Source organism: Rhincodon typus, chromosome 15 (assembly GCF_021869965.1).
Source record: "Rhincodon typus isolate 14 chromosome 15, sRhiTyp1.1, whole genome shotgun sequence".
Taxonomy (NCBI): domain Eukaryota; kingdom Metazoa; phylum Chordata; class Chondrichthyes; order Orectolobiformes; family Rhincodontidae; genus Rhincodon; species Rhincodon typus.
The window spans coordinates 35,103,320-35,126,958 of record NC_063346.1 but is presented as its reverse complement, the minus strand read 5'-3'; the positions used below and the strand labels follow the sequence as shown (position 1 = coordinate 35,126,958).

General features: G+C 36.5%; 1 protein-coding gene across 1 annotated transcript in view; it reads right to left on the bottom strand.

Moving 5' to 3' along the window:
* Window positions 1-23,639, bottom strand: part of phkb (phosphorylase kinase, beta) — a 205,780-nt gene that overhangs the window by 25,874 nt on the left and 156,267 nt on the right. The window contains exons 16-20 of the mRNA XM_048605984.1: window positions 22,978-22,991; window positions 22,793-22,874; window positions 17,006-17,063; window positions 4,489-4,579; window positions 2,598-2,800 (exon numbers count right to left, since the gene is read on the bottom strand). Coding sequence (XP_048461941.1) covers window positions 2,598-2,800; window positions 4,489-4,579; window positions 17,006-17,063; window positions 22,793-22,874; window positions 22,978-22,991 — 448 coding nt within the window. The remainder of the gene's footprint in view (window positions 1-2,597; window positions 2,801-4,488; window positions 4,580-17,005; window positions 17,064-22,792; window positions 22,875-22,977; window positions 22,992-23,639) is intronic.

The window sequence follows — 23,639 nt, the reverse complement described above, 5'->3', positions numbered from 1 at the left end:
AAGACAATGGCTTGATTGTGGGGATCATTTGGAAGAGAGTTTGTGTTCCCTGCAAACATATATGGGGGAAGAAACAGGAAACCATCTCATGCTTCCCCTTTACCTGACCAAATATAATCAGAATGAACAATTTTTATCAAGACATAGAAAGGAGGCTGGCACCATTTGAGTCAACACCTTGCTGGTATAGACATTAATGAACAACAGATGAATCAGAGATAACAAGGTGTAGAGCTGGATGAACACAGCAGGCCAAGCAGCATCAGAGGAGCAGGAAAGCTGATGTTTTGGGTCTAGACCCTTCAGGAAAAAAAAAAATCAGCAGTTCCTACTATCTCTGTAACAGATGAAACAGGACTGTTGTCATCTTATTGCACAACCTGTGAAAGACTTTGAAAACAAACATAAGAATGGAAAAATCTGATCTCAAAATAATTATGGCTTAGAATGCAAAAACATCAATCAAACAGGGAAAGCCAAAATGTCTTTCAAGAGAAGTGCAGATTATGAATCAATAATCTTGGTTATGTGAAATAAAGTGGATGGGAGCTCAGAAGTACCATTAAAATGGTGGAGTCATTACCTACGTGGGAAAGAGAATTATGAAAAAGAATTATGAAAAAGAATTCACAGTGGCTCTCGATTAGAAACTTTGTTTTAGCTACTTCCCAGAGAATTCTCCTCGTCACAGTAGTAGGTACACCTTTCAAGGTGAAAATTTTACGAAATATACACCCCAACCCAAATCTTGAGGTTTTCTACATGATCAAGCAAATAATGTCGTTCTCAAGACATCACCTTTGTCACGGGTGATCTCAATGCAAAGGTAGGAAGTTCTCGCATACTAGGAATTGTTGCTGCACATAGTCTTGAAGAATACAACATGTGACATGTGGGTCAGTTGGCTCTGTCAGAACAAGTAGGTTATTATAAACATACAATTCAAGCATAATCCAGGCTAAAGCTGGATATGGAAGAGTCCAGAAGAACAAATGTGAAATCAGATTGATTTTATTGCAATAAAAGGGCTCATTCTTGTGCTGTACAGTTCTATGTTCAATGTAAATAGCTATTTCAGAAACTTGCATTAAGGAATCAAAATCATACCCTGGAGCACACTGCGACTGTGATCACACGCTGGTGGTTGCTACAATGAATATCAATCTGAAAATTCCTAATAAAATATTAGGAAATTGAGGAAATTGGATTTTGAAGATTGGCTATTTTAGCACTGCAGGTGGAAGAAACAACAAAGATAGAAATTGAGTTTAATTCGCTCGTGAAGAGCCTAATGGAAAGTTAAGTTCTGACAAAAGTGAAACATTTCAAGCAAAAATGGATGTTAGAAGAAATTGTGGATTTGATGGATGAAAGGAGAAAAGTGAAACAATCATATTTGGAATATAACAGACTGAAACAAAGAATAAAAAGGAATCCGCAAACAATGGAAATAAATTTAAGGTAATTGCCAAGAGATTTATTTTTAAACTTATTATTTCTTGGGATATTGGCATCGCCAGCAAGCATAGTAATTGCTGCATCCCTAAATGTCCTTGAACAGTGACTGCTAGACCATTTCAGATGGTTCCTGTGGCTCTGGAGTCACATGTAGGCCAGATCAGGAAAGAATGACAGATTTGCTTTCTCAAAGGACACTAATGAATCAGGTGAATTTTTAGCGACCACTGAAGATTGTTTCATGACCACCATTTCTGAGACTAATTTTCAGTCTCAGAAAATTAAGTGAATATAAAATACCCCAATTGCCACAATGGGATTTTAATTGATGTCCACAAAGCATTAGTGCTCGATTACTAGTCCAGTGGCATTACAACTATGTTACTGTCTCCACAAGTCAAATGAAGGGCGAAATTTGCACATTTTTTTTTTAAAAACAGAGCTTTGTAAAGTTACGGAATGCTCCATCAGAAACTTTGGAGGAAGGAATACACATAGCAGCTTTTAAAAGAGAAGTGGATAAATAATTAAACAAATTTAACAATCAAACAAACCTATATAACTTTAAACTGCTACTGAACCTCACTTTCTCCATCTACAAAATCCGAAATTTTTGGATGACCGGATTAATCAAAAGATGATTATTACCGTTCTTATCAATTAGTCCAGAACGGCAGTTAAGATGTATTAATACATTGACAGATGTTATCTAACTTCTTATGACACTTTTGAAGAAAAACACATACCTATAACTTTATGTCAAAATAATGGTAAGGCAAATGGCGCACACTGTTCTTTATTCATGAAGTTGCAGCATCTTCAGATAAGCACAACAAGCAAGTAAAGGCAAAAATCGAAAATATGATATCTGAGATGCTCCAAGTTAGTTTTACAAAAATTACATCTCACTTTTTGGTTCACCACTGAAATGCATTTAGTGGCAAGAGGGTACTATACTTGCTAAACTCACCACAAGAATTTACAGTTATTCATCAGACCTACCTAATGTCAACTCTACAGGTATTAAATCATTTACTTCCCTCAAAATTATTATGCATGTTAATGTCTTCAACTAAAAAAAAATCAGTTTTTCAATAAGGACTTGCTGAAAAGTCAAATAACATACATGTTTAACATACCCAATTCTAAATTTCAGCATGCCCTGGAAGAGTTTTGGAGAATTAGAAATAAGCCAACCAATATGAATGACTAGTTCTTGTTGAAGCACCGCCTCCCTTTCATCATGCCGGGAGCATTTAGAGTAGACAATCTTCTTTATGTCCGTTGGAGACAAGGGGTTTGAAATCACTGCCTCTTCATGTCCGAACACTCCTATTGTAACCTAGCAAATAGCAGTGAGAAAAGCTTAGTGAATGAAGAATCTATTCATAACATGTACACATAAATATGAGCCACATATTACATTTTGATAAACACATTTTGAAAAAAAATGTGCACCAATATTTGCAATTAATTATAGAAGATCATTTAAAATATAATTTATATTCCTTCTTATAAAGAAGTTCAAAAATGATTGAGTTTTTAAAAAATGCTCGTTTATTTGTCATATATACGGGACACATAAAAAAAGTCATTAAATGTAGACAAGGAAAGGCAAAATGTAGAGCAATAAACAAGTCAATTTTTTTTGCTCCCTTTTAGTTTTTGCAATCAATAAAGCTCTAAATCATTTTACATTGTTTAAAAGTTGGTCTCCAGTTTGGGGTGTGAAAGTGAGTTGACACCACTATTCTAACTATATCGGAAATAGCTCATAAGAACACTGTAGCAGCACATGCAGCAACATTCATTCACTCATGATGCCATGTTGAATGTGATGAAAAGCCTCTCCATGATGCTATATATTTCCTTATAGCTGTTCATTTCTTTTCTATTATATGCTACTTTGACATGTGCTGACAAAAAAAGCAGAAATTATTTAACAAGAATTTTAAACGTATTTGCGAATGCTGAAAATGGTTTGTCTAACATTGTGAGGAGAAGGTGCTTAGATATTAAGATAGTCAGACTGCAACTCCCTTTAAAAATATCTGTGCAATGTTTAAATGCTTAGGAAAAGATCTATTATTTAACCAGTTTGCTGCACTGTTAAAACAAAATGCTCTGCTAAATTAATAGGTTTAGCAACCTAGGTACATATACAAAAAAATGTGAGGCTTCCGGAGTGTTATTCCTCACCCTTTGCATAAAATTATTGAAACATTAAGGGTAATTCAAACAAAATCAAGTTCATTTTTCCAAACAGATGGTATGGTACAATGACTTAGAACACAGCTTTCATCTCTAGAATCTGGGAATGAGTCCAGGTCTAAACAATTGAAATGAAAATGTTTAATTTCTTTTGTCTGATGGGCACTACACAAAATGGAATTCAGTCAAATCTCCCCTTATAGACACAAATACACCAAAAAATTGCTCATGTTTTATTTGATTGGAAAATTCATTCAAAGGAATTGGAAGAGTACATTTGTCATGGCAACTCTCATATTTTCACAGCTGATCTCTTGGACAGATAGAGAAAGGAAATTGGTAACTACATAAAAAAAAACTTAAAAAAAAAATTCCCTCATTCAAATGAATAAATAAGAGAGAATTGTTCTTCCCGGGATTTTGTTCTCTACAAATTGGCTGACATGTTTCCTTTCATTACAGCAATGTCTTTATGTCAAAAAGTACTAAATTAACTAAAGTGTTTTAGGATTTGCTTAGTTTGTGGAATATAACTTTGTTCTTTCGAATGTTCTGGGGAAAGAATTTTTTTCACTCACAACAGCAACTAAAATGAATCATTTCCTGACTGAAAGGATGGGCACGCTTTACAAGGCATGGAAATGAAATATAGTATGGTTTAAATTTGAATGTATTTTATTATTTTACACAACTTACCCATGATACATAAATATTAGAAAAAATGACTCATGAAAAGATTGCAGAATTAATATCAATGTTAAATAAAGAAAGAAAATGTATCAAAGAACTGTTGTACCAATGAGTAAGGTGTATACTTACTTGTTTACCCTGAACTAAAACCCTAGTAATTGATGGAGCAAGGCTGTCCACTTGTTTACCTAAAATACTTGCAGTGAAGCGTACATTAGACCTGGTAACAAAAAAACATAATTCTACTAGATATTGGCTGCATAAGATAATATAAAGTCAACTAATCCTGCTCTATTCCAATTTATGAACATATCAATGAGCGAGAAAAAATCTATGAAACAATTGTGCTCAAATAAACAGAAATTAAGTACTGTCCATCCTAGTCTGAAAGGGCTAAATAAAGCCATGGCTTCAGACACTGAATAACAACCAAATTATCAAGTGACCCAAATGTTCTTAGCCACAGAAGAGTTAACAATCAATTTTTCACTGCATTTGAGATATTCGATAAACACCTACCTGTGTGCACAATTTTCTGTAAATCTATTTTGTTTCGACCTATTTCAAAACTGAACCAAGAATGTTACAGCTTTCTATAAAAGATTAACTTGTAAAATGAAATCTTACCGTTCCTGGAGATTGGTATTTGAGTATTGATGAAAAAAGAGATATGCTGTTGAAGCTGTTCGTGTTGCACTATCAGGACAGAATCGCAAAAATACCTTTGACATTGGTGTTCTTGTGATTCTGCTGGATGAATGCAAGATGGATAGCATTAACAGCATGCCTCTTTCTCAGCAATATTCTGCATTTCTTAGTAAGAACAGGAAAACTTCTCAATGTCAGCTGGTTATTAGTAATAGTGCCAGATAATTACAAACCAAAGGACATAGACTGCTTCCAGAATGAACCATGGACTTTATACTCAACCCTTAAAAGTGGAATACATAAACCCATTGTATAGCTATGATAAATACTAAATAATACAAGGAATGTTAAGGAAGAACCACATTATTACATAGGAAAGTAACAGAAATTTGTAGTCAATGTCTTAAGACTATTTCTACCTAAAGTCAATGATAAGATGTACAAAACAAAGAAAGTGTAGCTCTTTGATGCCATTCGTGAAAATTTGAGTTTACATTAGATCTGTTGAATTCATCTTTAATGTTGACTGGCATTTTCAACACCTAATGCTAATATTTGACACTCTAGTTTTAGGTTCGATGACTAGATTTTATCTCAGAGTTGAGTTCTACTGGAATGTTCAAGGCTGGGTGAGCCCAAGATTCATGTTTTGGCATTCAAGAAGGTATTAGATGATTAAATAGGAACAATATTCAGGGTTATGGAGAAAGGACATTGGAACTGAGTCAAAATATTCAGAAAGCCAGCGCAGACAGGACAGTTTTCAATGGCCCCACTCTGTAATATTTCTGTGTTTCCTCACAAATGGATTTGAGGGTCCTTGAGAGGGTGTTGAAGAGATTTACCAGAATGTTTCCAGGGCTGAAAGATTTTAGTTAAAACGTTAGCTTAGGTTGGAAAAGTTTGAAATTGTTCTCCTTGAAGCAAACTAGAACTAGATGACACAGTTTAAAATAAAGTGTCCCTAATTAAGATGGAGATGAGGAATTTTTTTTCCTCTCAGAGGCATGTAAGTCTATGGAACTCCCTTCCTCAAAGAACAGCGGAGGTGGGCTTATTGAATATTCTTAAGACAAAGGTGGTTAGATTCTTGACTATTAAAGGAGTTGGAGGTTATCAGGGGTAGGTAGGAATGTGGAGTTGAAGCCACAGTTGGATCAGCCATAATGTTATTGAATGGCAGACCAGGCTAGAAGGGCTGAATGCCCAACTCCACTTCTAACTTGTATGTTCAAATGAGCTTAAAGGGAGATTTGATACTGATATACAAAATTATGGCAGGCTTAAATAAGGAATACAAAAAGCTGCTCCTACTAACTAATAGTACAAGGATTCAGGCAAGAAATACTGGGATTTAAATGAAAATGTCTTACAGAACGAGTGATAATGATCTGGGACCTGCTACCTATGAAGGCAGTCGAAGGCAAAACAATGATTTCCAAAACTGAGTAGCACTTGAAGCAAATAAATTTACAGGGACGCAGAGATAAAGCAGGAGAATAGGACTGACTGAGTTATTCTGTAAATACCTGGCAGAGTATCTGGATTGAATGGCATCCCTCTATGCTGTAAAAATTCTCTGACAATGTCCTTCATACTTCTGTGCAGCTATGCATGCATACATACTTCATACCCTCAGAATTTTCCATTTTTCTGACTAGGACTGTTTTTACATTTCTCTTCCTCCAGCTCACAATTGAATTAGAAGTGTCCATATTACAGAGTTAGAATCAGAATCAGAGACAACCCAGTGTGGAGCTGGAGGAACACAGCAGGCCAGGTAGCATCAGAGGAGCAGGAAAGCTGACATTTTGGAAGGGTCCCGACCCGAAACGTCAGCTTTCCTGCTCCTCTGATGCTGCCCGGCCTGCTGTATTCCTTAACCTCCACACTGTGTTATCTCTGACTCCAGCATCGGCAGTTCTTACTATCTCTGAGTAGAATCAGAATCAGCTTTATTGTCACAAGTAGTCAAATGAGTACAGTGAAAAGTATACGGTGAAAAGTGCCATCTTAGGTACAAAGGTCCCTAGGTAGAGCTTCTCAGTTAGACGCGGTGCTGGGCATCTTAAGATGCATAAAGGTGGTCAAATCAGAAATAGTTCAATCCTGTCCTCTGGAATTTCAAGTTTAAACTTTTCTAGCTTCCTCCCCTCTTTAAGCGTTTTCTTAAAATTTGCATGTAATACTAGTAAATATTTCTGCCTGATTCTACCTTTCTGAAGAACATTTAAAAAATTGGAATAGGACAAGACTATATAGTCTAAAAAGCCAGTTCTGCTATTCAATGTGATAAGGGCTCCTCTTGGGCTTCAACTGCACTTTCCTGCCTGTATCTCATATTCCTTGATTCCCTGTGATACCAACTATCTGTCTAGCTTAGCATAAATACATGTAATAATGGCATATTCACAGACCTCCGGGATAGATTCACAACTTTTTAAGGAAAAAAAAATTCCTCAGTCAACTCTAAATGATCGTTGGTCCCTTATCCTTAAGCTGTACACTTTTGTTCTAGATTTCCCAGCCAACAAAACATCTCAGTATCCACAATGTAAAGCCTCTTCCTAATTTTGAACGTTTCAATGAAATTAGGGCTTATTCTTCTAAACTCCACAAAATATAGACCCAACTTACTCAGCCTTTCATCATAGGACAATTCTCTCAGCTGAGGAAAGGGTAGAAAAAGCAAAGCTGCTCCTATTAGCTGATGCTTCAAGCATTTTAAGAATTTTGTCTATATTGAAGGTGCTACTTAAAAGCAAGCTATTGTAACTTAGGAAATGTAAGAAACAACAGAGAGAGAGGGAAAAGAAAAAGCAGAAAACATAAATAATCGCTGAGAGAAAATGATATAAAAAGAGAAAATAATTATGATTCTGAAAAGAACAAACAAAACTAATAAAAATGGCACACAGCAAAAATCTGACCAAGAAATGAAAGGACGTCCAAGAAAGAAAAAAATCTCTGAAAGAAATGGAGGGGTTGTGGGAACTGTCTATAAGGGTGTTTGGGATTGTGGAAAACTGCCATGTGTTGTGCTGTATTCATGATTTGGGCCTAAAATGGGTGGAAACAACCAACTTATTATTGAGATAACCTGCACTCAGTCTGCTCAAATGTTGTTCCTACTGCTAAATTTGTGTCCTATGTATGTCTAAAATAACAGTTCCAGTCCTTAAATATGTTGATGAGAGATCAAGTGTGTATTGAAAGATTTTCCTTGTTTCCTATTACAAAAATAGTTATCAACAAAGTGGGGCTAAAATCAGCCTATTCCTACCCAACTCAAGCCTTTGCAGGTCAAAAAATGCAACATACTTATAGCACTTTCAAATACTGAGATACAGCAACGTATTTTTCCTCATGAAATTCATTCAAAATGTTGATGACAAAATAAACAACTTCAATAAAGTACATTTTGGAACAGCACAGCAAAAGTGCCACAATTTTTACATCTAGGTCTGTAGACACAGTATGTAGACCATTTCATCCATGCATGAATCACCAGTAATGGCATGGCCAGTGATGCAGACTGAGCCTCCTTCCATTGTCAAACTGCTCAAAATGAACCATCATTAAAAGACGCATCTTAAAATGAGCTGAAACACAACTTATTTTGTTCAGAAAAAAGTACATATGAATATTAGCTGTAACAGTTTCAAACCTAACATGACAATGAAAACATTATAACAGCTTTCCTGCTGTTCACATGACACCTACTTGATCTAAAATACATCTTCTTTGAGTGGGTTGTCTTGTACATTAAAGATGTGAATATCAATATGTGGCACGTGTTTGAAATGAGTACAGGTTCAACAAAAGAGGTGACAACTCAAATTTTCAACTCCCGGCTCCTGACTGGGCATCATGACAGTTCTAAGCGAAGATATCAGATGGTGAATCATTTAGCTTTCAAGTACTCTACCTCTGGATGAAGGAGGAGACAGCTGACAGAATAAGTCCACAGACAAAAAACTCTCATTGGTCTATTTTTCAAATAGAACAGTGATAGAGTCTGCAACTAAGTGTAACTGTAAATGAGAGAGGGCCATAAAGCAACTGTTACATGGCTACAGTGCTACTAAGGTAAGATCACAAAAAGACCATTAAAAGGGCCGCACCAAGACCATTTCTAATATAGGACCACAGAGTGACTGAAACTGGGAAAGGACACAGAGTGACCAGCTCAGAGGTGAGGCCATGCAGTTACTGTTTTATTAATTCATTAACAGCTGAGGACGTCACTGGCTAGGCAGCATTTATTGCCCATCCCTAGTTGCCCAGAGGACAGTTCAGAGTCAACCATATTGCTGTGGGTCTGGAGTCACATGTAGGCCAAACAAGGTAAAGATGATAATAGCTTCCTTCCCCAAAGCACATTAATGAGCCAGATGGGTTTTTCCTGACAATCAACAATGGAATCATGGTCATCAATAAACTGTTAATTCGAGATATTTTTATTGAATTCAAATTCCACCATCTGTCCCCAGAATGTTATTTGGGTCTCTGGATTAACAGTCCAGTGATAATACCACTAGGCCATCGCCTCCCCATGTGACTAAGACAGTAGGCATTGCAACTGAGACATGATCACACAGACTGCCATCAAGATCAGTTCTGAGGCAGGAATATCAACTGAGTTTATGGGAATTCCTAATCTGAAATCATAGCACTTGCTGCGGGCAATATTTTGCAAAAGTTATCTTTGACCACAGTGGCATGGAAGTGATTAAAACAAGCACAACATATACCAATTTCAGATTTCAAGGTCCCGCAGAGTGGCACATTAAATTGGATTCATGCAAAATTGTATTTGAACTTACAATTTTTGGGGCACTTTGTGATTATCCAAAATTGTCGTTGAATTAATTTATGTACATGATGGATCCTGTGTCTACTGTACGACCCTTCTGCAAAGTTAGGTTCAATGCAACTCAGGACCCCAAGCAGTCAGAAGAAATAGAAGAGCAGATATGTAGACACATTTCAGATAAATGTAAGAGTAATATGGTGGTGATAATGGGGGTGTTTCAACTTCCGCAATATTAACTGGGGAGGTCACAGTTCAAAAGATTTAGAGGGACCGGAATTCTTAAAATACATTCAGAGACTTTTTTTAAGCTAATTTGTAAATGTTCTACAAGGGAAGGTGTGGTCCTGGCTTAATTTTACGGAATGAAGATCAGTATAATTTGGCCAGAGTGGACTGGGAGAAGATACATTTAGGTAGGTCACATTCAAGAAGGAAATAGGGAGAGTGCAGGGCCAACATGTTCAATACAGATAACTAGTGGGACCAACAAATCCAGTGAACCTTGGATTTTGAAGGATATCCAGGATTGGATAAAGGCAAAATGGCGGGCTTATAGCAGATACTGAGGCCTCAAAAGAGCAGGTGCCTAGTGGAGTACAGAATGTACAAGAGGGAACTTAAAAAGGAAATTAAGAAAGCAAAAAAAGGGTCATGAATGGATAATGGCAGGTAAAATAAAGAAAAATCCTAAGTTATTTTATAAATAATTTAAGGGTAAAGTATAACCAGGGAAAGAGCAGGGCCCATTAAGGGCTACAATGACAATTTGTGCATGGACCTAGTGGATGTAGGTAGGGTTCTAAATGAATACTCTGTGTTGATGGTCACTAGTGAGAGGGACGATGCAAATATAGAAATCAGGGAGAAGGACTGTGATAGAATTTAAAATTAGCAAAGATAGAGAGGAGGTTATAAGTGGTCTGGCTGGCTTAAAAGTAAATAAATATCTAGGTCCAAATGAAACATATCTCAGGTTATTGAGTGTAGTAAGACAGGAAATCATAGGGGTACTGGCAATAATTTTCAATTCCTTTTTGGCCACAGGAGAGGTGGCAGAGGACAGGAGGACAGCTAATTTGGTACTGTTATCTAAGAAGGGAGGAAGGGATAAACTAGGAAACTACAGTTCAATCAATTTAAACTCAGTGAAATGGAAACTATTTGAAGCACTTCTGAGGGACAGAATTACTCTGCACTTGCACAGGCAGGGATTAAAGGGAGGTCATGTCTGACCAACTGATTTAAATTTTTCGAACAGGTGACCAGGTGTATAGATGAGAGCAATGCATTTGCAGTAGTCTTTATGGACTTCAGTATATAGGGTCCCACCTGGGAGACTGATGAAATGGGAAATATGGCACAGACATAATCCACAGCACTGCAGTGGGCCACGCCCAGCTTTTTTGTAACTCACCACTATGTGTATTTCAGCTCAAGATCTGAAACCATAGTGTAACTCCATCTTACCACAGTGATCTCCATCACTGTTTTCCCATTTGCCACCAGTGAAAATAATCTTCCATTATTTTTCCATTGTAAACTCCCAATGGTTCACTCAAACTTTATTGAATGCTACCACTAAACATACTGCTGTTGCCCTTGGTTCTGAAGGAAATGCTGAGCACCAATATTCCCCAGAACTCTTTTTCTGACCTCCAACAAAGTCCAAAATCTGATTTTCCATTTTCATTCTTGCTCAAAATACAATAAGAACATAAGAACATAAGAACTAGGAGCAGGAGTAGGCCATCCGGCCCCTCGAGCCTGCCCCGCCATCTCTTGTCTCATTTCATAGTTCTCCTCCGTCCCCCATCCCACATCCTTACACCTATTCCTCATTATCTGAGCCATTCTGTTTAACCCCTGTCACTGTCTATTTCCCTATTCCATCCTCAGGCCATTAGATATGGGCAATGATCCCTGGCCTAGTCTGTGACACCCACAACCTGTGAACAAAAGAAAAATCTTCAACTTTTATCCTGAATCCAAATCTGATTGCTGAATTCTAAACTAAAATTCCACATTCCTGAGTCCCAACTTATCCCCAGTTCCAATCTGCTGCCCACCTCTGTACCAACCTGCCAGGCTATACCACTTTGTCGTAATCTACAGTACTCCAGTCTCCACTTCTCACCGCACTTCCCATGCAAATCATGATCCAATATGGTACCATTTTCCTGAATCCCAAATCTGTTTCACTAACTGAGTCTCAATCTGTTTGCCTTTGTACCAATCTGCTGCTTCTCTGTCCTAAGTCCCAAACTGATAGCTGCCCAGCCCCCTTATCAAAACCTGCCAGTGCACATCCAAGCCACAATTTGCAGTCTCCTCATTATCCCAATATGCTAGACTCCTTACTGAATCCCAGTGTGCCAAAACACACCCCACCACCAAGTCCCAGTCTGATACCTTCCCCAATCTCAAACTTGCACCCCACAGCCTCTGTTCATCCAGTCCAAACTCACATTGTGTATGTCTCTCTCTCTCTCCTTGCCACACATAGGACCCATTTCTGTTCCCTTCTGAGGTGTGCAGTCTGCATTGCTATGCCATGTGGAAGGCGTGCTGATGCCACAGATTGTTGGAATAACACCGGAGTGATATCAAATTTGATGCACTAATCTCCTAAACTGTAAGAAACATTCCCTGATACTTGGCCTACCAGAGACTGGATGGAACTGCTCAGTTAACATATATTTGTCATCCCTGGCTCTATGGAGGGGGGAAGGTCTTGTAGCACAGTGGGCAGTGTCCTGACTCTGGACTAAAACGGAAGGGTTTGAGTTTCACTTCAGGATTTGATAGCCATGAAAGGTGCATTTATAATGTGGCTAAACAGGTTAAACAAACTTCTAAACCCTTCCAATTTCCTATTGCAGGTGGACGGAGTGGGAAAGTTTCCTAGTCAGCCATATGTGATGTGGAGTGGCAGCTCTCAAGCTGTCACCTCTGGAGACATGCTAATGACCTGTTTCAGGAAATACTAGTTATGGAGACAGACCTCAGCATGTGCTTTGTATGTCTTGTGTGTCATTAATCAGAGGACAGTCTCTAAGATTCCAAGTTTAAGAAAATGAAAGTTTATTAATGGGAGGCAGTAGCATGGGTTTTAAAGTAAAATTAAATGAAAGCACACAGCAACAAAAAAATTAAAAAATAATTAGCAAAAGTAAAAATAATGAACCATGTACTATGCTCAGATAAGTGAACAAAATCTTATATAGGTTAGAATAAATACATTTTATCTTTGTCCAAAAACTCAATAATGCTCTTTGTTTTACATAACATTGGTAGAAAGTCAAATCTAGATGTTTGTCATGAACTACATACAATAATAGTTTTAAGAGAAGTGTAAAGAGTATGCTTTGTGTCAAAATGTCAACTTGTACTTTCTGAAAATTGAGATGTGGGAATGCTAATGGAACAAGCATTGAGGATTTGATGGAGTACAACAAGGAGTTAGTGAAAAATGTTTTAACAAGCACAGCTGATAAATATGCAAGTCAAAAACATGAGAATCACAATGGATGCAGCTAGGCATAATTAAGAAAATATGTAATTGATAAGCACTTAAATTAAGAAAGTTATTAAATGAAATGCTTTGTTTGCTCAGAAAAAAGCATAACTAGCTGTTCAGTTAAATTAATCAAACACATGCTGCAAATCTAGCACAAAAGTAGTAAGAAATCATTTAAGTGAAGAGAATGGACATTATCTCTGGTGGTTGCTAGTAAAGCATTAGCACACAATTATACAGTGCAAGGCATTCATTAAAAAAGATTTGGGTGGAACTATGACACACTGAAGATGATACCAAATCTCACAAATGCTGTCCTAATTACCTGCTTCCCATGTACCAGCATTGTGGTAATATGTGGGGCAATAGTGGCAGCAATCAGCTCTAAAAGTGCAGCACTGTAACGTACAGCCAACCTAAATATATTGCACAATGATTATATAAAGGTCATAGGAATTGTAAAGAAAGTCAATCAGATTTCTAAACATACTGCAAAGTCTACAATTTATAAAGTGAAACCATTTCAATGTAACACCATATCATTTTGTCAGGAAATAAAGCAATATTTGTAAAAAGACCAACATATATATAAGACATAGCTAAACAAATTAGGAATTACAGTCAATACTTAATGATATGTTATAATGAAGGGAACAAATACTCTTCCCATACCACCTTCAAAAATAGAAGATTAACCAATTTGAAGTTCTGATTTCAGCTCTGAAAGTGAATGCTTGTTTCCTCACAATGTCTGGTCAAGTTTTCTCAAACAGCATTTACCACTGTTACTTCTGCTGATGTGCCAAATTGGTCTGCTGCTTAACTGCACTTGCACATAAATGCAACACTAACTATCAGATCTATAACCAAGTTGAAAGAAGTGGTCAAAATGTTCCCTGGCATTAACCACTAGTTGTCAGGTACAGAGGTGAGATTTGAAGACAATCAATTGGAGAAATCCTGTCAGCAGTCTCCACAGTATTGATGCACAGACATTCCTAAACCATACTTAAGACAGGTGCTTTCCATCTGATGCCTCTATTCTACCTAAAGTATTTCTTGAACTTGATCAAACTTGTATGCAACAAAAAATGATTTTCCTTAAGGTTATCGAACCATAAGCTCCGTATTATTAGACCCAAGCATCCTCTAGATTTCATTTGACTTTTTATCAAGGGCACAAGTTCCTTTACCAAATATGAGGGTCAATAATCAGCAGCTCAAAAAACACAACGGAAATCTTTGATGAACAGTTATATTTTGATTTTACTTAAAATCCCAAAACTGTTTTCAGCAGAAAATCTGGACATTCATTTCTGAAGTCTTTATCAAACTTTAAAAGAACTTTAAAAAGAAAACAATGCAAATACTATCTAAATGTAAACGGGCAGAGTCAGTTGCAATGTGAGAGATTTTATAAGCAAAAATACTGAAGACGGTTAAAGAGATGTGACCATTTAGAGACAAAGGAGTCACCTTATACCCAAGATGGAAAAAAGTGAGGATGTTTGCTACGCATTTTACTTTCATTTTTAAGGAAGCTGAAAGTGAGACTGGAATAAGGATGAGAAAAAGTATTCAAAACAAATATATGTTTTAAAAAAAAAGTTAATGGGAGTGAAACTACAAATGTTACCATTCTCAGATACTGAGTATTCCAAACCTCTCTAAAAAATTCTAGAAATGAGAATTACTGTATACTCTAGGGTAGCAAATGCTATGTTTCAAGAAAGTGGAGTGGGATAGACAGGAAATCACAGGCAAATCTGCCCTCATTTGTGGATAAACATCCATAGGTTGTGCATAAGATTAATGAGCATTTAGAAAAGTGTGACCAAATCAGGGAGAGTTAATATGGCTTGTAAAAGGCAGGTTTATTTTATCACTTTTTGAGAAAATCTAGTACATTGATAAAAACAAATCATGTAAGGAATGTTATCTTTATGTCAGAAGCTATTTGATAATACCAGTGTAAAAAAACTGTCATAGAAAAATAAGGTACATGTATTAAAGTAGCTACAGAAATGACTAAGGCACAGAAAGTTAGTGATAACGTATGTCTTTATGATTATAAAGCCCTGGGCAGTTGCGCACACCAGCGATCTGTACTGAGGCTCCTTAGGTTCCACATATGTAAATAATCTGGATATAGGTGCAGTTGAAATGACATTTTGAAGATAATCAGGAATATACGAATATGAAAAAAATGAGGAAGTAAAAAGGGAGAATGGAAGCGTTAAAAGAGAACTTTTAAAGAAAGCTAAAAGTCAATATAAAAGGGAAAAAAAAAGACTTACACAAGTTTATAAAAAACAAACATATAGTTGAAGGCAGGGGCAGTGTTGCTGTTCAAGTGCCAGCTTGGGTCCATTACGCTTTCCAATTTTCATAAATGACTTAGGTGAACAGACCACCGTTATAAAAGCTGGAGGATAATTTGGGAGATATTTAAGGAAAGACATAAAGAGCATTAAAAAGGGGATGAAAGAGATTTACAAGCTACTACCAAAAATAAAGATGAGAGGGTGGAAAGATAATGACCATTGTTAGGGAATAGAAAAAATAAAGATGTGACTTAAACGATGTTTTTAAAATTCTGAGAGGCTTTAAAAGACAAAATAGGGAAGAATCATTTCTTGTAATTAGTGGTACAATAACTAGAAGTCTTAGACTTAAAACTACTGGCAGTATATCTTGAGAGGCAATTAAAGTTTTTAGGGTCTGGAACAGTCTAGCTGAAAAATGGTGGAAGCTGATTCCATAAGTAATTATCAAATATAGTTGGATAGGCATTTGAAGTTGAGGATCTTACAGGCTGTGGACAAGAGGAAAGTGCGTAGGATGAAGCAAGACTGGCCTTATGTACTATAAATTTCTATGAATCAAAAAGATTAGACTACTTAGGATGCAGGGTATCTAATTGTGGAGAATAACAGTGTGGTGGAGATTTTGCGCTGGGGTTTATAAATAATGATGGAAGAATATAGGTAGTCAAGGAAGTTGATAAAAAGTTAATTGTGGACAAGACGTTGATTCCGAAAAAAAAATAGTAAAACTCAAGATGACAAAAACTGCTGAAAGAAGATAAGGGGAGTGCACTGAATAGATAGTTCATTAAATGTGCTTTGTATATGAACATACTGACACTGGCGTAAATCTTCCCCAACACCTCCCTTTAACAAAAAGAGTGAAAGAAACTGGGTAATCAAAGATCAGTTGGTCTAACATCAGTCACAAGCAAACTTTTAGGCACTGAAATTGATTTTGCTGCTGACACAAAAAATTCACAAGAAAAATAAAGGAGAATGATTAGAAAGGAATGTTTTTCACATGTATTATTAAAACACTGTCTGCTTTATCACAACTGGTTACAGGCACAGAAACTTAAAAGTGAAATGGATAAGTATTTGACAAGGACTAATATAAACTAGTATTGGAAAAGAAAGTGGGTTAAGCAATATATAGTTCCAGATTAATGGTGCTGTAGTATATAATTAATTCCAGCATAGATTTGCCTCTTTGATTGATCTGTCTACACTGTAGGTTCCAAAATTCAAATAATACAATAAGCATTCTTATTTTAAATATCTGAAATGTCAATCATGGAAATTTGACACACAATAGTACAGAGAGAAATAGAGCAAAACAAACAGCACTATACAGACCAGTGTTTCTTTCTGCCTGAACGTTGATAAACTCTTTCCAAACGATCCATAACAGTCCCTGAAAACAGAACACCATTTTTAATAGGATGCACTGTTTAAAGTGGAAAAAAAAACTTAGATAAGTTAAAGGATTAAAATCAAAACTGCTGAAAGCAAAACCAATTTGGAATTCAGATGCAATGCTTCAGGAACTTTCTACAATTAAGTAATTTCTACATAAAATAACTTTGAACTCAGCACAGTCTTGCATATATGTGGAAGTGCAAATGTAGAACAAAGTTAGAAAATTATTTTTCATCCATTAAAATATAATAAAGAATAAAAGAATTGTACATTGGTAAACCCCTAGTACCAATATGTTTCTACAGGTGTGCAGATCACATAAATGGTTGGATTGGTAGATTACATGAATCTTACCAACAGCTATATGTATTGACAGTTATTGTAAATGTGAAAGCTTGATAATAATAATTAATTTATGCTGAAATACTGATTAAACTGCAAACCAGTTTAAGTATAGATAACTGTATTTAGTTTTAAGGCTAATCACACAGGACTAAAACAAAAATAAGTGATCGCCTATAGTGAGCAACAATGCCGAATATATGCCAAGTACAAGTAAATTACAAGCACAAGAAGCTTCCATAGTTAAATCAATAGTTTTAAAAGGAAGAATAAACATAGCATTCCTAATGTCTTTGTGATTTCAGCACAAGGGGCAGTGCATATTATCTCTACTACCCTCAGAGCACAATCACAGAACTTCTACTTAAATTCTATCTTAACAAAAACAATTAAAATAACAGTCGTTTCTAAAATATGTTGAAAGTATAGTCAAAGTTCCTACCTTAGTAAACATGGCAGCCACTTTAAAGGATCAAATGCACACTAACAGTATTGAAAGATATAATTAATTTATCAATTTTTTTTGCTGTACAGGTCACAGTGGGCAGAATCTTATAGGGGCCTTAATGACTTGGGCTATGTTGAGAATTCAGGTAGAATTGCATGAGAAGTTTGGCAAAGCTTATCTTTATGTTGGCAGCAACTCAGTGCATTTAAAATGCATCTGCCGGACTTTGAGGTGAGTTTTGCACTAGACAGCATGAGTTACCTATTAAGAGGGATTATTACTTGTTAACTACCCTATTAATGGCACATTGAGCCTCATTAATATGCAGCTTCCTATTTTACGAACTGCACAAATAAAATTAGAGGCCGAGAATTCTCAACATGGATGTCAGACCTGGTTTCACCGCACTGCTTACTCCAAAAGGACCTCGATGTTAGAAATGGACCCAACATCTCGGGGCACGTTCATGGCCATTGGCCACAGGGACCTCATGTCCACAGACATATGCCAGCCTCCAAGAATCCTCAGGAACATCTCTGATGCACTTACAGTAAGCTTCTGCACTTCAATGCTGCACTGACAACTATCACAGTAATGCTGCAGCAAAGGACACTGCGTACCTAGGGACATGCACTCAGCTCATGGACTGCACTAGGCTACATCACCAGACTCTTTACTTGCTGTCAAAGCACTCACTCACTCTGTTCCTCCCTGAATGCTCAAAGCATCCCTGCTTTGCCTTGCTTTTCCGTGCCATGTCCTCTCAGGCTAAGTTACCAAGCTCACACGATTGCTGTATTGAGATAGGAGTCGGAGACACAAATCTAGAAAGTTTGTCATGGTTGTGAGCAGTTCCCTGGTCAAGGAAGGTAGCCTATGGTCAGGTGCTTCCCATACAGTAAGTCAAAGGCAGGCTCCAATATCAGTCAGTTAGACACTCAGAATGGTCAGAGTCAGGACTCTCTCCACATGATGGGTGAGAAGCCAGATGTTGTGGAGCCCACTAGCTGTCTTGACGCTTTCTGCCTAAGTGTGGGCTATTATCCTCCTGGAATGAGGCAGAGACAGGTACTAAGGGAGATGGAAGTGGGTGGCATGGCTGTTACTTTTGATACAGATGGGGAGGTGTGCTGAGTGAGTACGTAGCACAGAGGACATTTAGGGTGAGTGGTGTTGGGGGCTGACAGCACGTGAGTGAAGAGGCTGCAGGCACTTGTGAGTTTGAGTCTTGTGGGAGGTCGGTACATTAGCAGAGATAGTCTGAGTAAGATGTATCAGAGAGAAATAGTGGCACTTAAGCCGACAGAGTGGAAAATAATATCCAGCAGTGGTGAGTTGTTCCTGGTACAACACATGGTGAAATGAGGCTAGAACTGGAATAGAGGGATGCCATGGGCCGGGAAAGGTATTTAATGAGGCGGGTTTGCTAACACGCAGCAAGAGATCTTGCTACACTTGCGGCGAAAAAGTCCTCCAAAAAAACTCGATGTATTAGCCAAGAAAATGTAAGATTTAGCCAACACAGTCTATAGCATAGAAAAAAGCAATTTGGCTCAATCGGTCTATGCTTTTGTGTATGTTCCATAAATAAATCCATATAACCACATCCTTCTATTTCTTTCCTGGTGTGCTGATCTAAGTTCTCCTCAAAAGGGTTTGTGTAATGAAACTCAATTACTTGAATGTTGATCAGACATCAGAACTTAATGTTCTTCTGAACAATTCTGAACAATTAGAAGAACTCCTTACACTTCCTGAAACTACTATATGAAGTCTTTTCAATGTGCCAACATGAAAGTGCATAACTTTGGCTTGTACAATTTGTACATTATTGCAAAGACCTTCAGACATTTTTAATAGCATTACTGCTGTTACTCAGAGCTTATGTAAAAAAGACCTAGAAATTGCTGGGCAAAAGATGAGCTCCCAGTTCCTAATGTATTATTGTGTTTAAAAAAACAGCAATTTGTGGTATGATTTGAGTTTCAAGTTGCCTCAAATTGCTCAATGTTACCTTCGCCAAAATATAAAAAGTTACCCTCAAGCGTTGAATGACCTAGCTGTTTGTAATGATAAGAAATAATTTACATTAATGAAATAAATTTATCTCATTATGGCCATTCAGGGCTGCTAACCTGTGTTCAAACAACCCTGATAATGACATGGTTTATGATCCTGACCCTCATTTGTGGAGGTTTAGGAAAGAAACAATGAAAACATAGAGTCTCATTCCAGCAGGTGGTGAAATATTCCTAGAGATTTTCACAAATTTTTAACTTTCTTGTCTGTCTTGCTTTTCCTCTTTTAATCCACTCTCTTTCTGAATTTGTATCCAATTTAACCATAATTCACCTGGTTTCTTTTCTGTTGTTCCTCTATTTCTTTCTGTATCCCTAAACCATTTTGTTAAAGCGATAGACTATTGGTTACAGAAAGTTCCAAATGTGTCACTGAAGTCATCGGACCATTATCGATTTCTATTTCAAGCAAATTGTAATTAAAAACAAATTGAAAGCTGAGGAAAACATCAAATCCCATTTTGTTTGCTGTGGGTTGAACTATTCCAGCATTTTCTGGGTTAATATCTCATACAACATGATAAATATATTTGAAAGCATTGAAAACAACGAAACACCAGATTGTCTTGAAGAAGTAAACATGATAAAGACGTGTTTTCAATTCATAGCTATAATCAGCTATATGCAAGTATTGTGGAGCAAATCTTTTTCCTCAACACAAAAACTATTGGTTTGAAATAAATTTTATGTGAACAGTTTACAGAAAACTACTGTTGCTCTAACAATAACAAGAGTGATTTTCTTTCGGAATTTTTCCTCCCTGCTGGTCTTTTGTACAATAATGAAGCCATGGAAACAGAACTGTGTTTTAACAGCGTTAGGTTTCACCTCTCACTGATATGCATCTAATTGTATTGTATAATCCCATACTGTGCTCCAAATTATACATCTGTCTTTTTAATAACGCATCCTTTTGTATCTGTGAATGTTAATTTTGCTGTATTGACTGATAACTGTACATCAAAGGATTTTAAAGGTTAAAAGCTGCAGTGTTGCTACAATTCTCTAGTTTAACCTAAATTCTGTGACTGAGCAGCATGACGGACTTCAAAACCAATAGAATGATGGTCTTTGTTCATTGACATTCACAGCTAAACAACATCAAGACTACAAAGGTCAGAAAAAGATTTTTAAAAAATCCCAGCATCTGTGATTTTCAAGAATGAATTTGACCACAATGCAAAAGAAAAATTAATTCCTGATGATACTGTTCATTATAAAAAAAAACTTTAAAAAATTTTGTCAAATTCTTTTGGTGCTTCATTTTGCTGTCTGATTTGTAACTGGGTGTTTTACTGACTTTACCCTCACAACTGGTGTGAATTCAATATTTTGACAAATTCGACTAGTAATTGAGTGTAAGACAAGTGCAAATCAGCATGACCTTTCAGAAAACTGTATCATTGTTATTTCCGTAGTGCATGAACCATCTGTTAGAGCAAAATATCAAGGAGTAAATCAGAAAACTATACAGTTCTTCAACATGGAGACATATATGAACCACAACAGTTTTTGCATTCTGATGATGCTCTATTAGTGAAAAGTGTGTTTAGGTATCTCATTCTCAAATCATGTATTTCAGTCTGCATTCTTTATGTCTCCCTTAAAATCCTACTCTAGGAACAAACTTCAGTTTCCTCTCCTAACTCTCCACTGAAGGCTTGTTATCCTTTTTTTTTAATCTGGGGAGTACCTAGATTCTTCTATTTTAGGAGCACTATATAAATCAAAGTGAAAGAAGAAACATAACTTATAAAACACAGCAGAGCCACAGTGTCCCGACAGTATTTTCCAAAATTAGAGTCTGGATGTCTATGTGTCCTGTGGAAGAGAGGGACAAGTCTCCTTGTATGTATCAAACATGGTGTTTTTCAAAGGAATGTTTATTATAAGCTGCCTGCTGCAAGCCTGAGCGTCATTTACATTGGACATTTGGTCTATTCATAATATTTTATTCCAATTGCTTCTGCAGGCATATGTTACATAAATGTGTGCAAACTGCAGGAATTATATCTGTGGAATACCTAACAAGAGAGACTAAGTAAATTATCATGCAATCGAGCAGATTTTTGAGTTATACATTTTTAAAAATTGAATACAATCTACAATTTGCCTGCTAAAACAATAAAAATATCAACAGCTTTAGAGTGGCATACATCTGGAAGCTTAATTAAATAACAAATCACCTCATCAATGTTTATATGTTTCACTGGATAGAGCAATGCCTTTAAGATTCCAAGTATAATGTTTTTCAACACTATAGACAAAGATGGTATGGTGACTGGAAGTTTAAAAAAAAAACTGTTTTTCATGGAAGTGACTGCAATATGTAGCCTTCCTCAGTTTCAAACTACAGAATTGTGCTGCATTTGTCGTTTTTAGAATTTGAAAGCTGCAGTAATTGAAGCTTAAATTAACATGACAGCAAAATTTCCATAAAAAGGATTAATTTCCTGGCTCCTGATCATCCCATCTACTTAAAATGCCCACCTTGTTGAATTTTTGATTTTGTTTTGAATGCTGCTTCTCATTCAAAAAACATTCTCAAGTGTTTATTGGATTCCCTGCCAACAATGTTTCCTCCATGTTCTGGACGAACACTCTCTCTTCAGTACTGCCACACGATGGGTTCTTTCCCAGTCCTCCCAGATGGCTCCTAATAAAAATCAACACTGCACCTGATAGCCAAGCAGTCCTTGCAGTAGTTGGGTTTTTGCCTACAGTTTTAGGATTAATACTTAAACTTAAGAAAAGAGTTAAGATTTAGATTTTTTAAATATGTATTAATTTGTTAAGTAATGGAAACTACAATGTAGCAAAAATTTTCATCACTCTTAGACGATGTAATAAACTCACCTTCTGCTGTAATGAAATTAGGCCCTTCTCGCTTCAGCAAAATACTCAAGAGTATAGCTTCGCTGACAAGGGAGATGTCATCCTAAATAAACACACGTTAGTTGAAATACAAAAGAAAAACTTCCAGTGGGTCAGTAGAAAATATCAGTTTTTGCTGAAATATTTAAAATAAAAGTGAAATTTACTTCAGGTTTTGTATCTAGAATCGGAATGAAACTGCATCATAATTGATTATCCAATTATGTCAGCATCTTTAACATGCTTTCTTGGAGTATACACTGAACAGTTTACACAGAAAAAGCATGGAAACAATTATGAATACAAACATTTAAAAGATGCAGAGTGAGTACATCCTGCAGTTTAAAACAGGTTTAACTATTAATTAAAGTTTCACTACTTTATCAAGTTACTAGTTAAACTTATAAATATTTCCCTTGCTACTAAGATCAAAACTGCAAAAATATTAGTGTTCAGAAGCATAACAATATTTAATATTAAATAATTCGTATAGATAGATCTTCCTGTTATCCAACTAGGCAAGCTGGATATTTTAACAATACTGTGACAGAAACCAATTGAGAAGGATGTGCAAGTCATTGAACGTAAAGGAGAATAAACACATGATCTCATGTTTGTTTTAGGATATTACTACAGACTATATGTTGCCCACAGTAGTAGCAGCAAATACCCAACATAACAAAATGAGAGATTAAAAAAAAAGTATAAGGCAAACTTGAATCAGAGATAGTAGGAACTGCAGATGCTGGAGAATCCGAGACAACAAGGTGCAGAGCTGGATGAACACAGCAGGCCAAGCAGCATCATAGGAGCAGGAAGGCTGACGTTT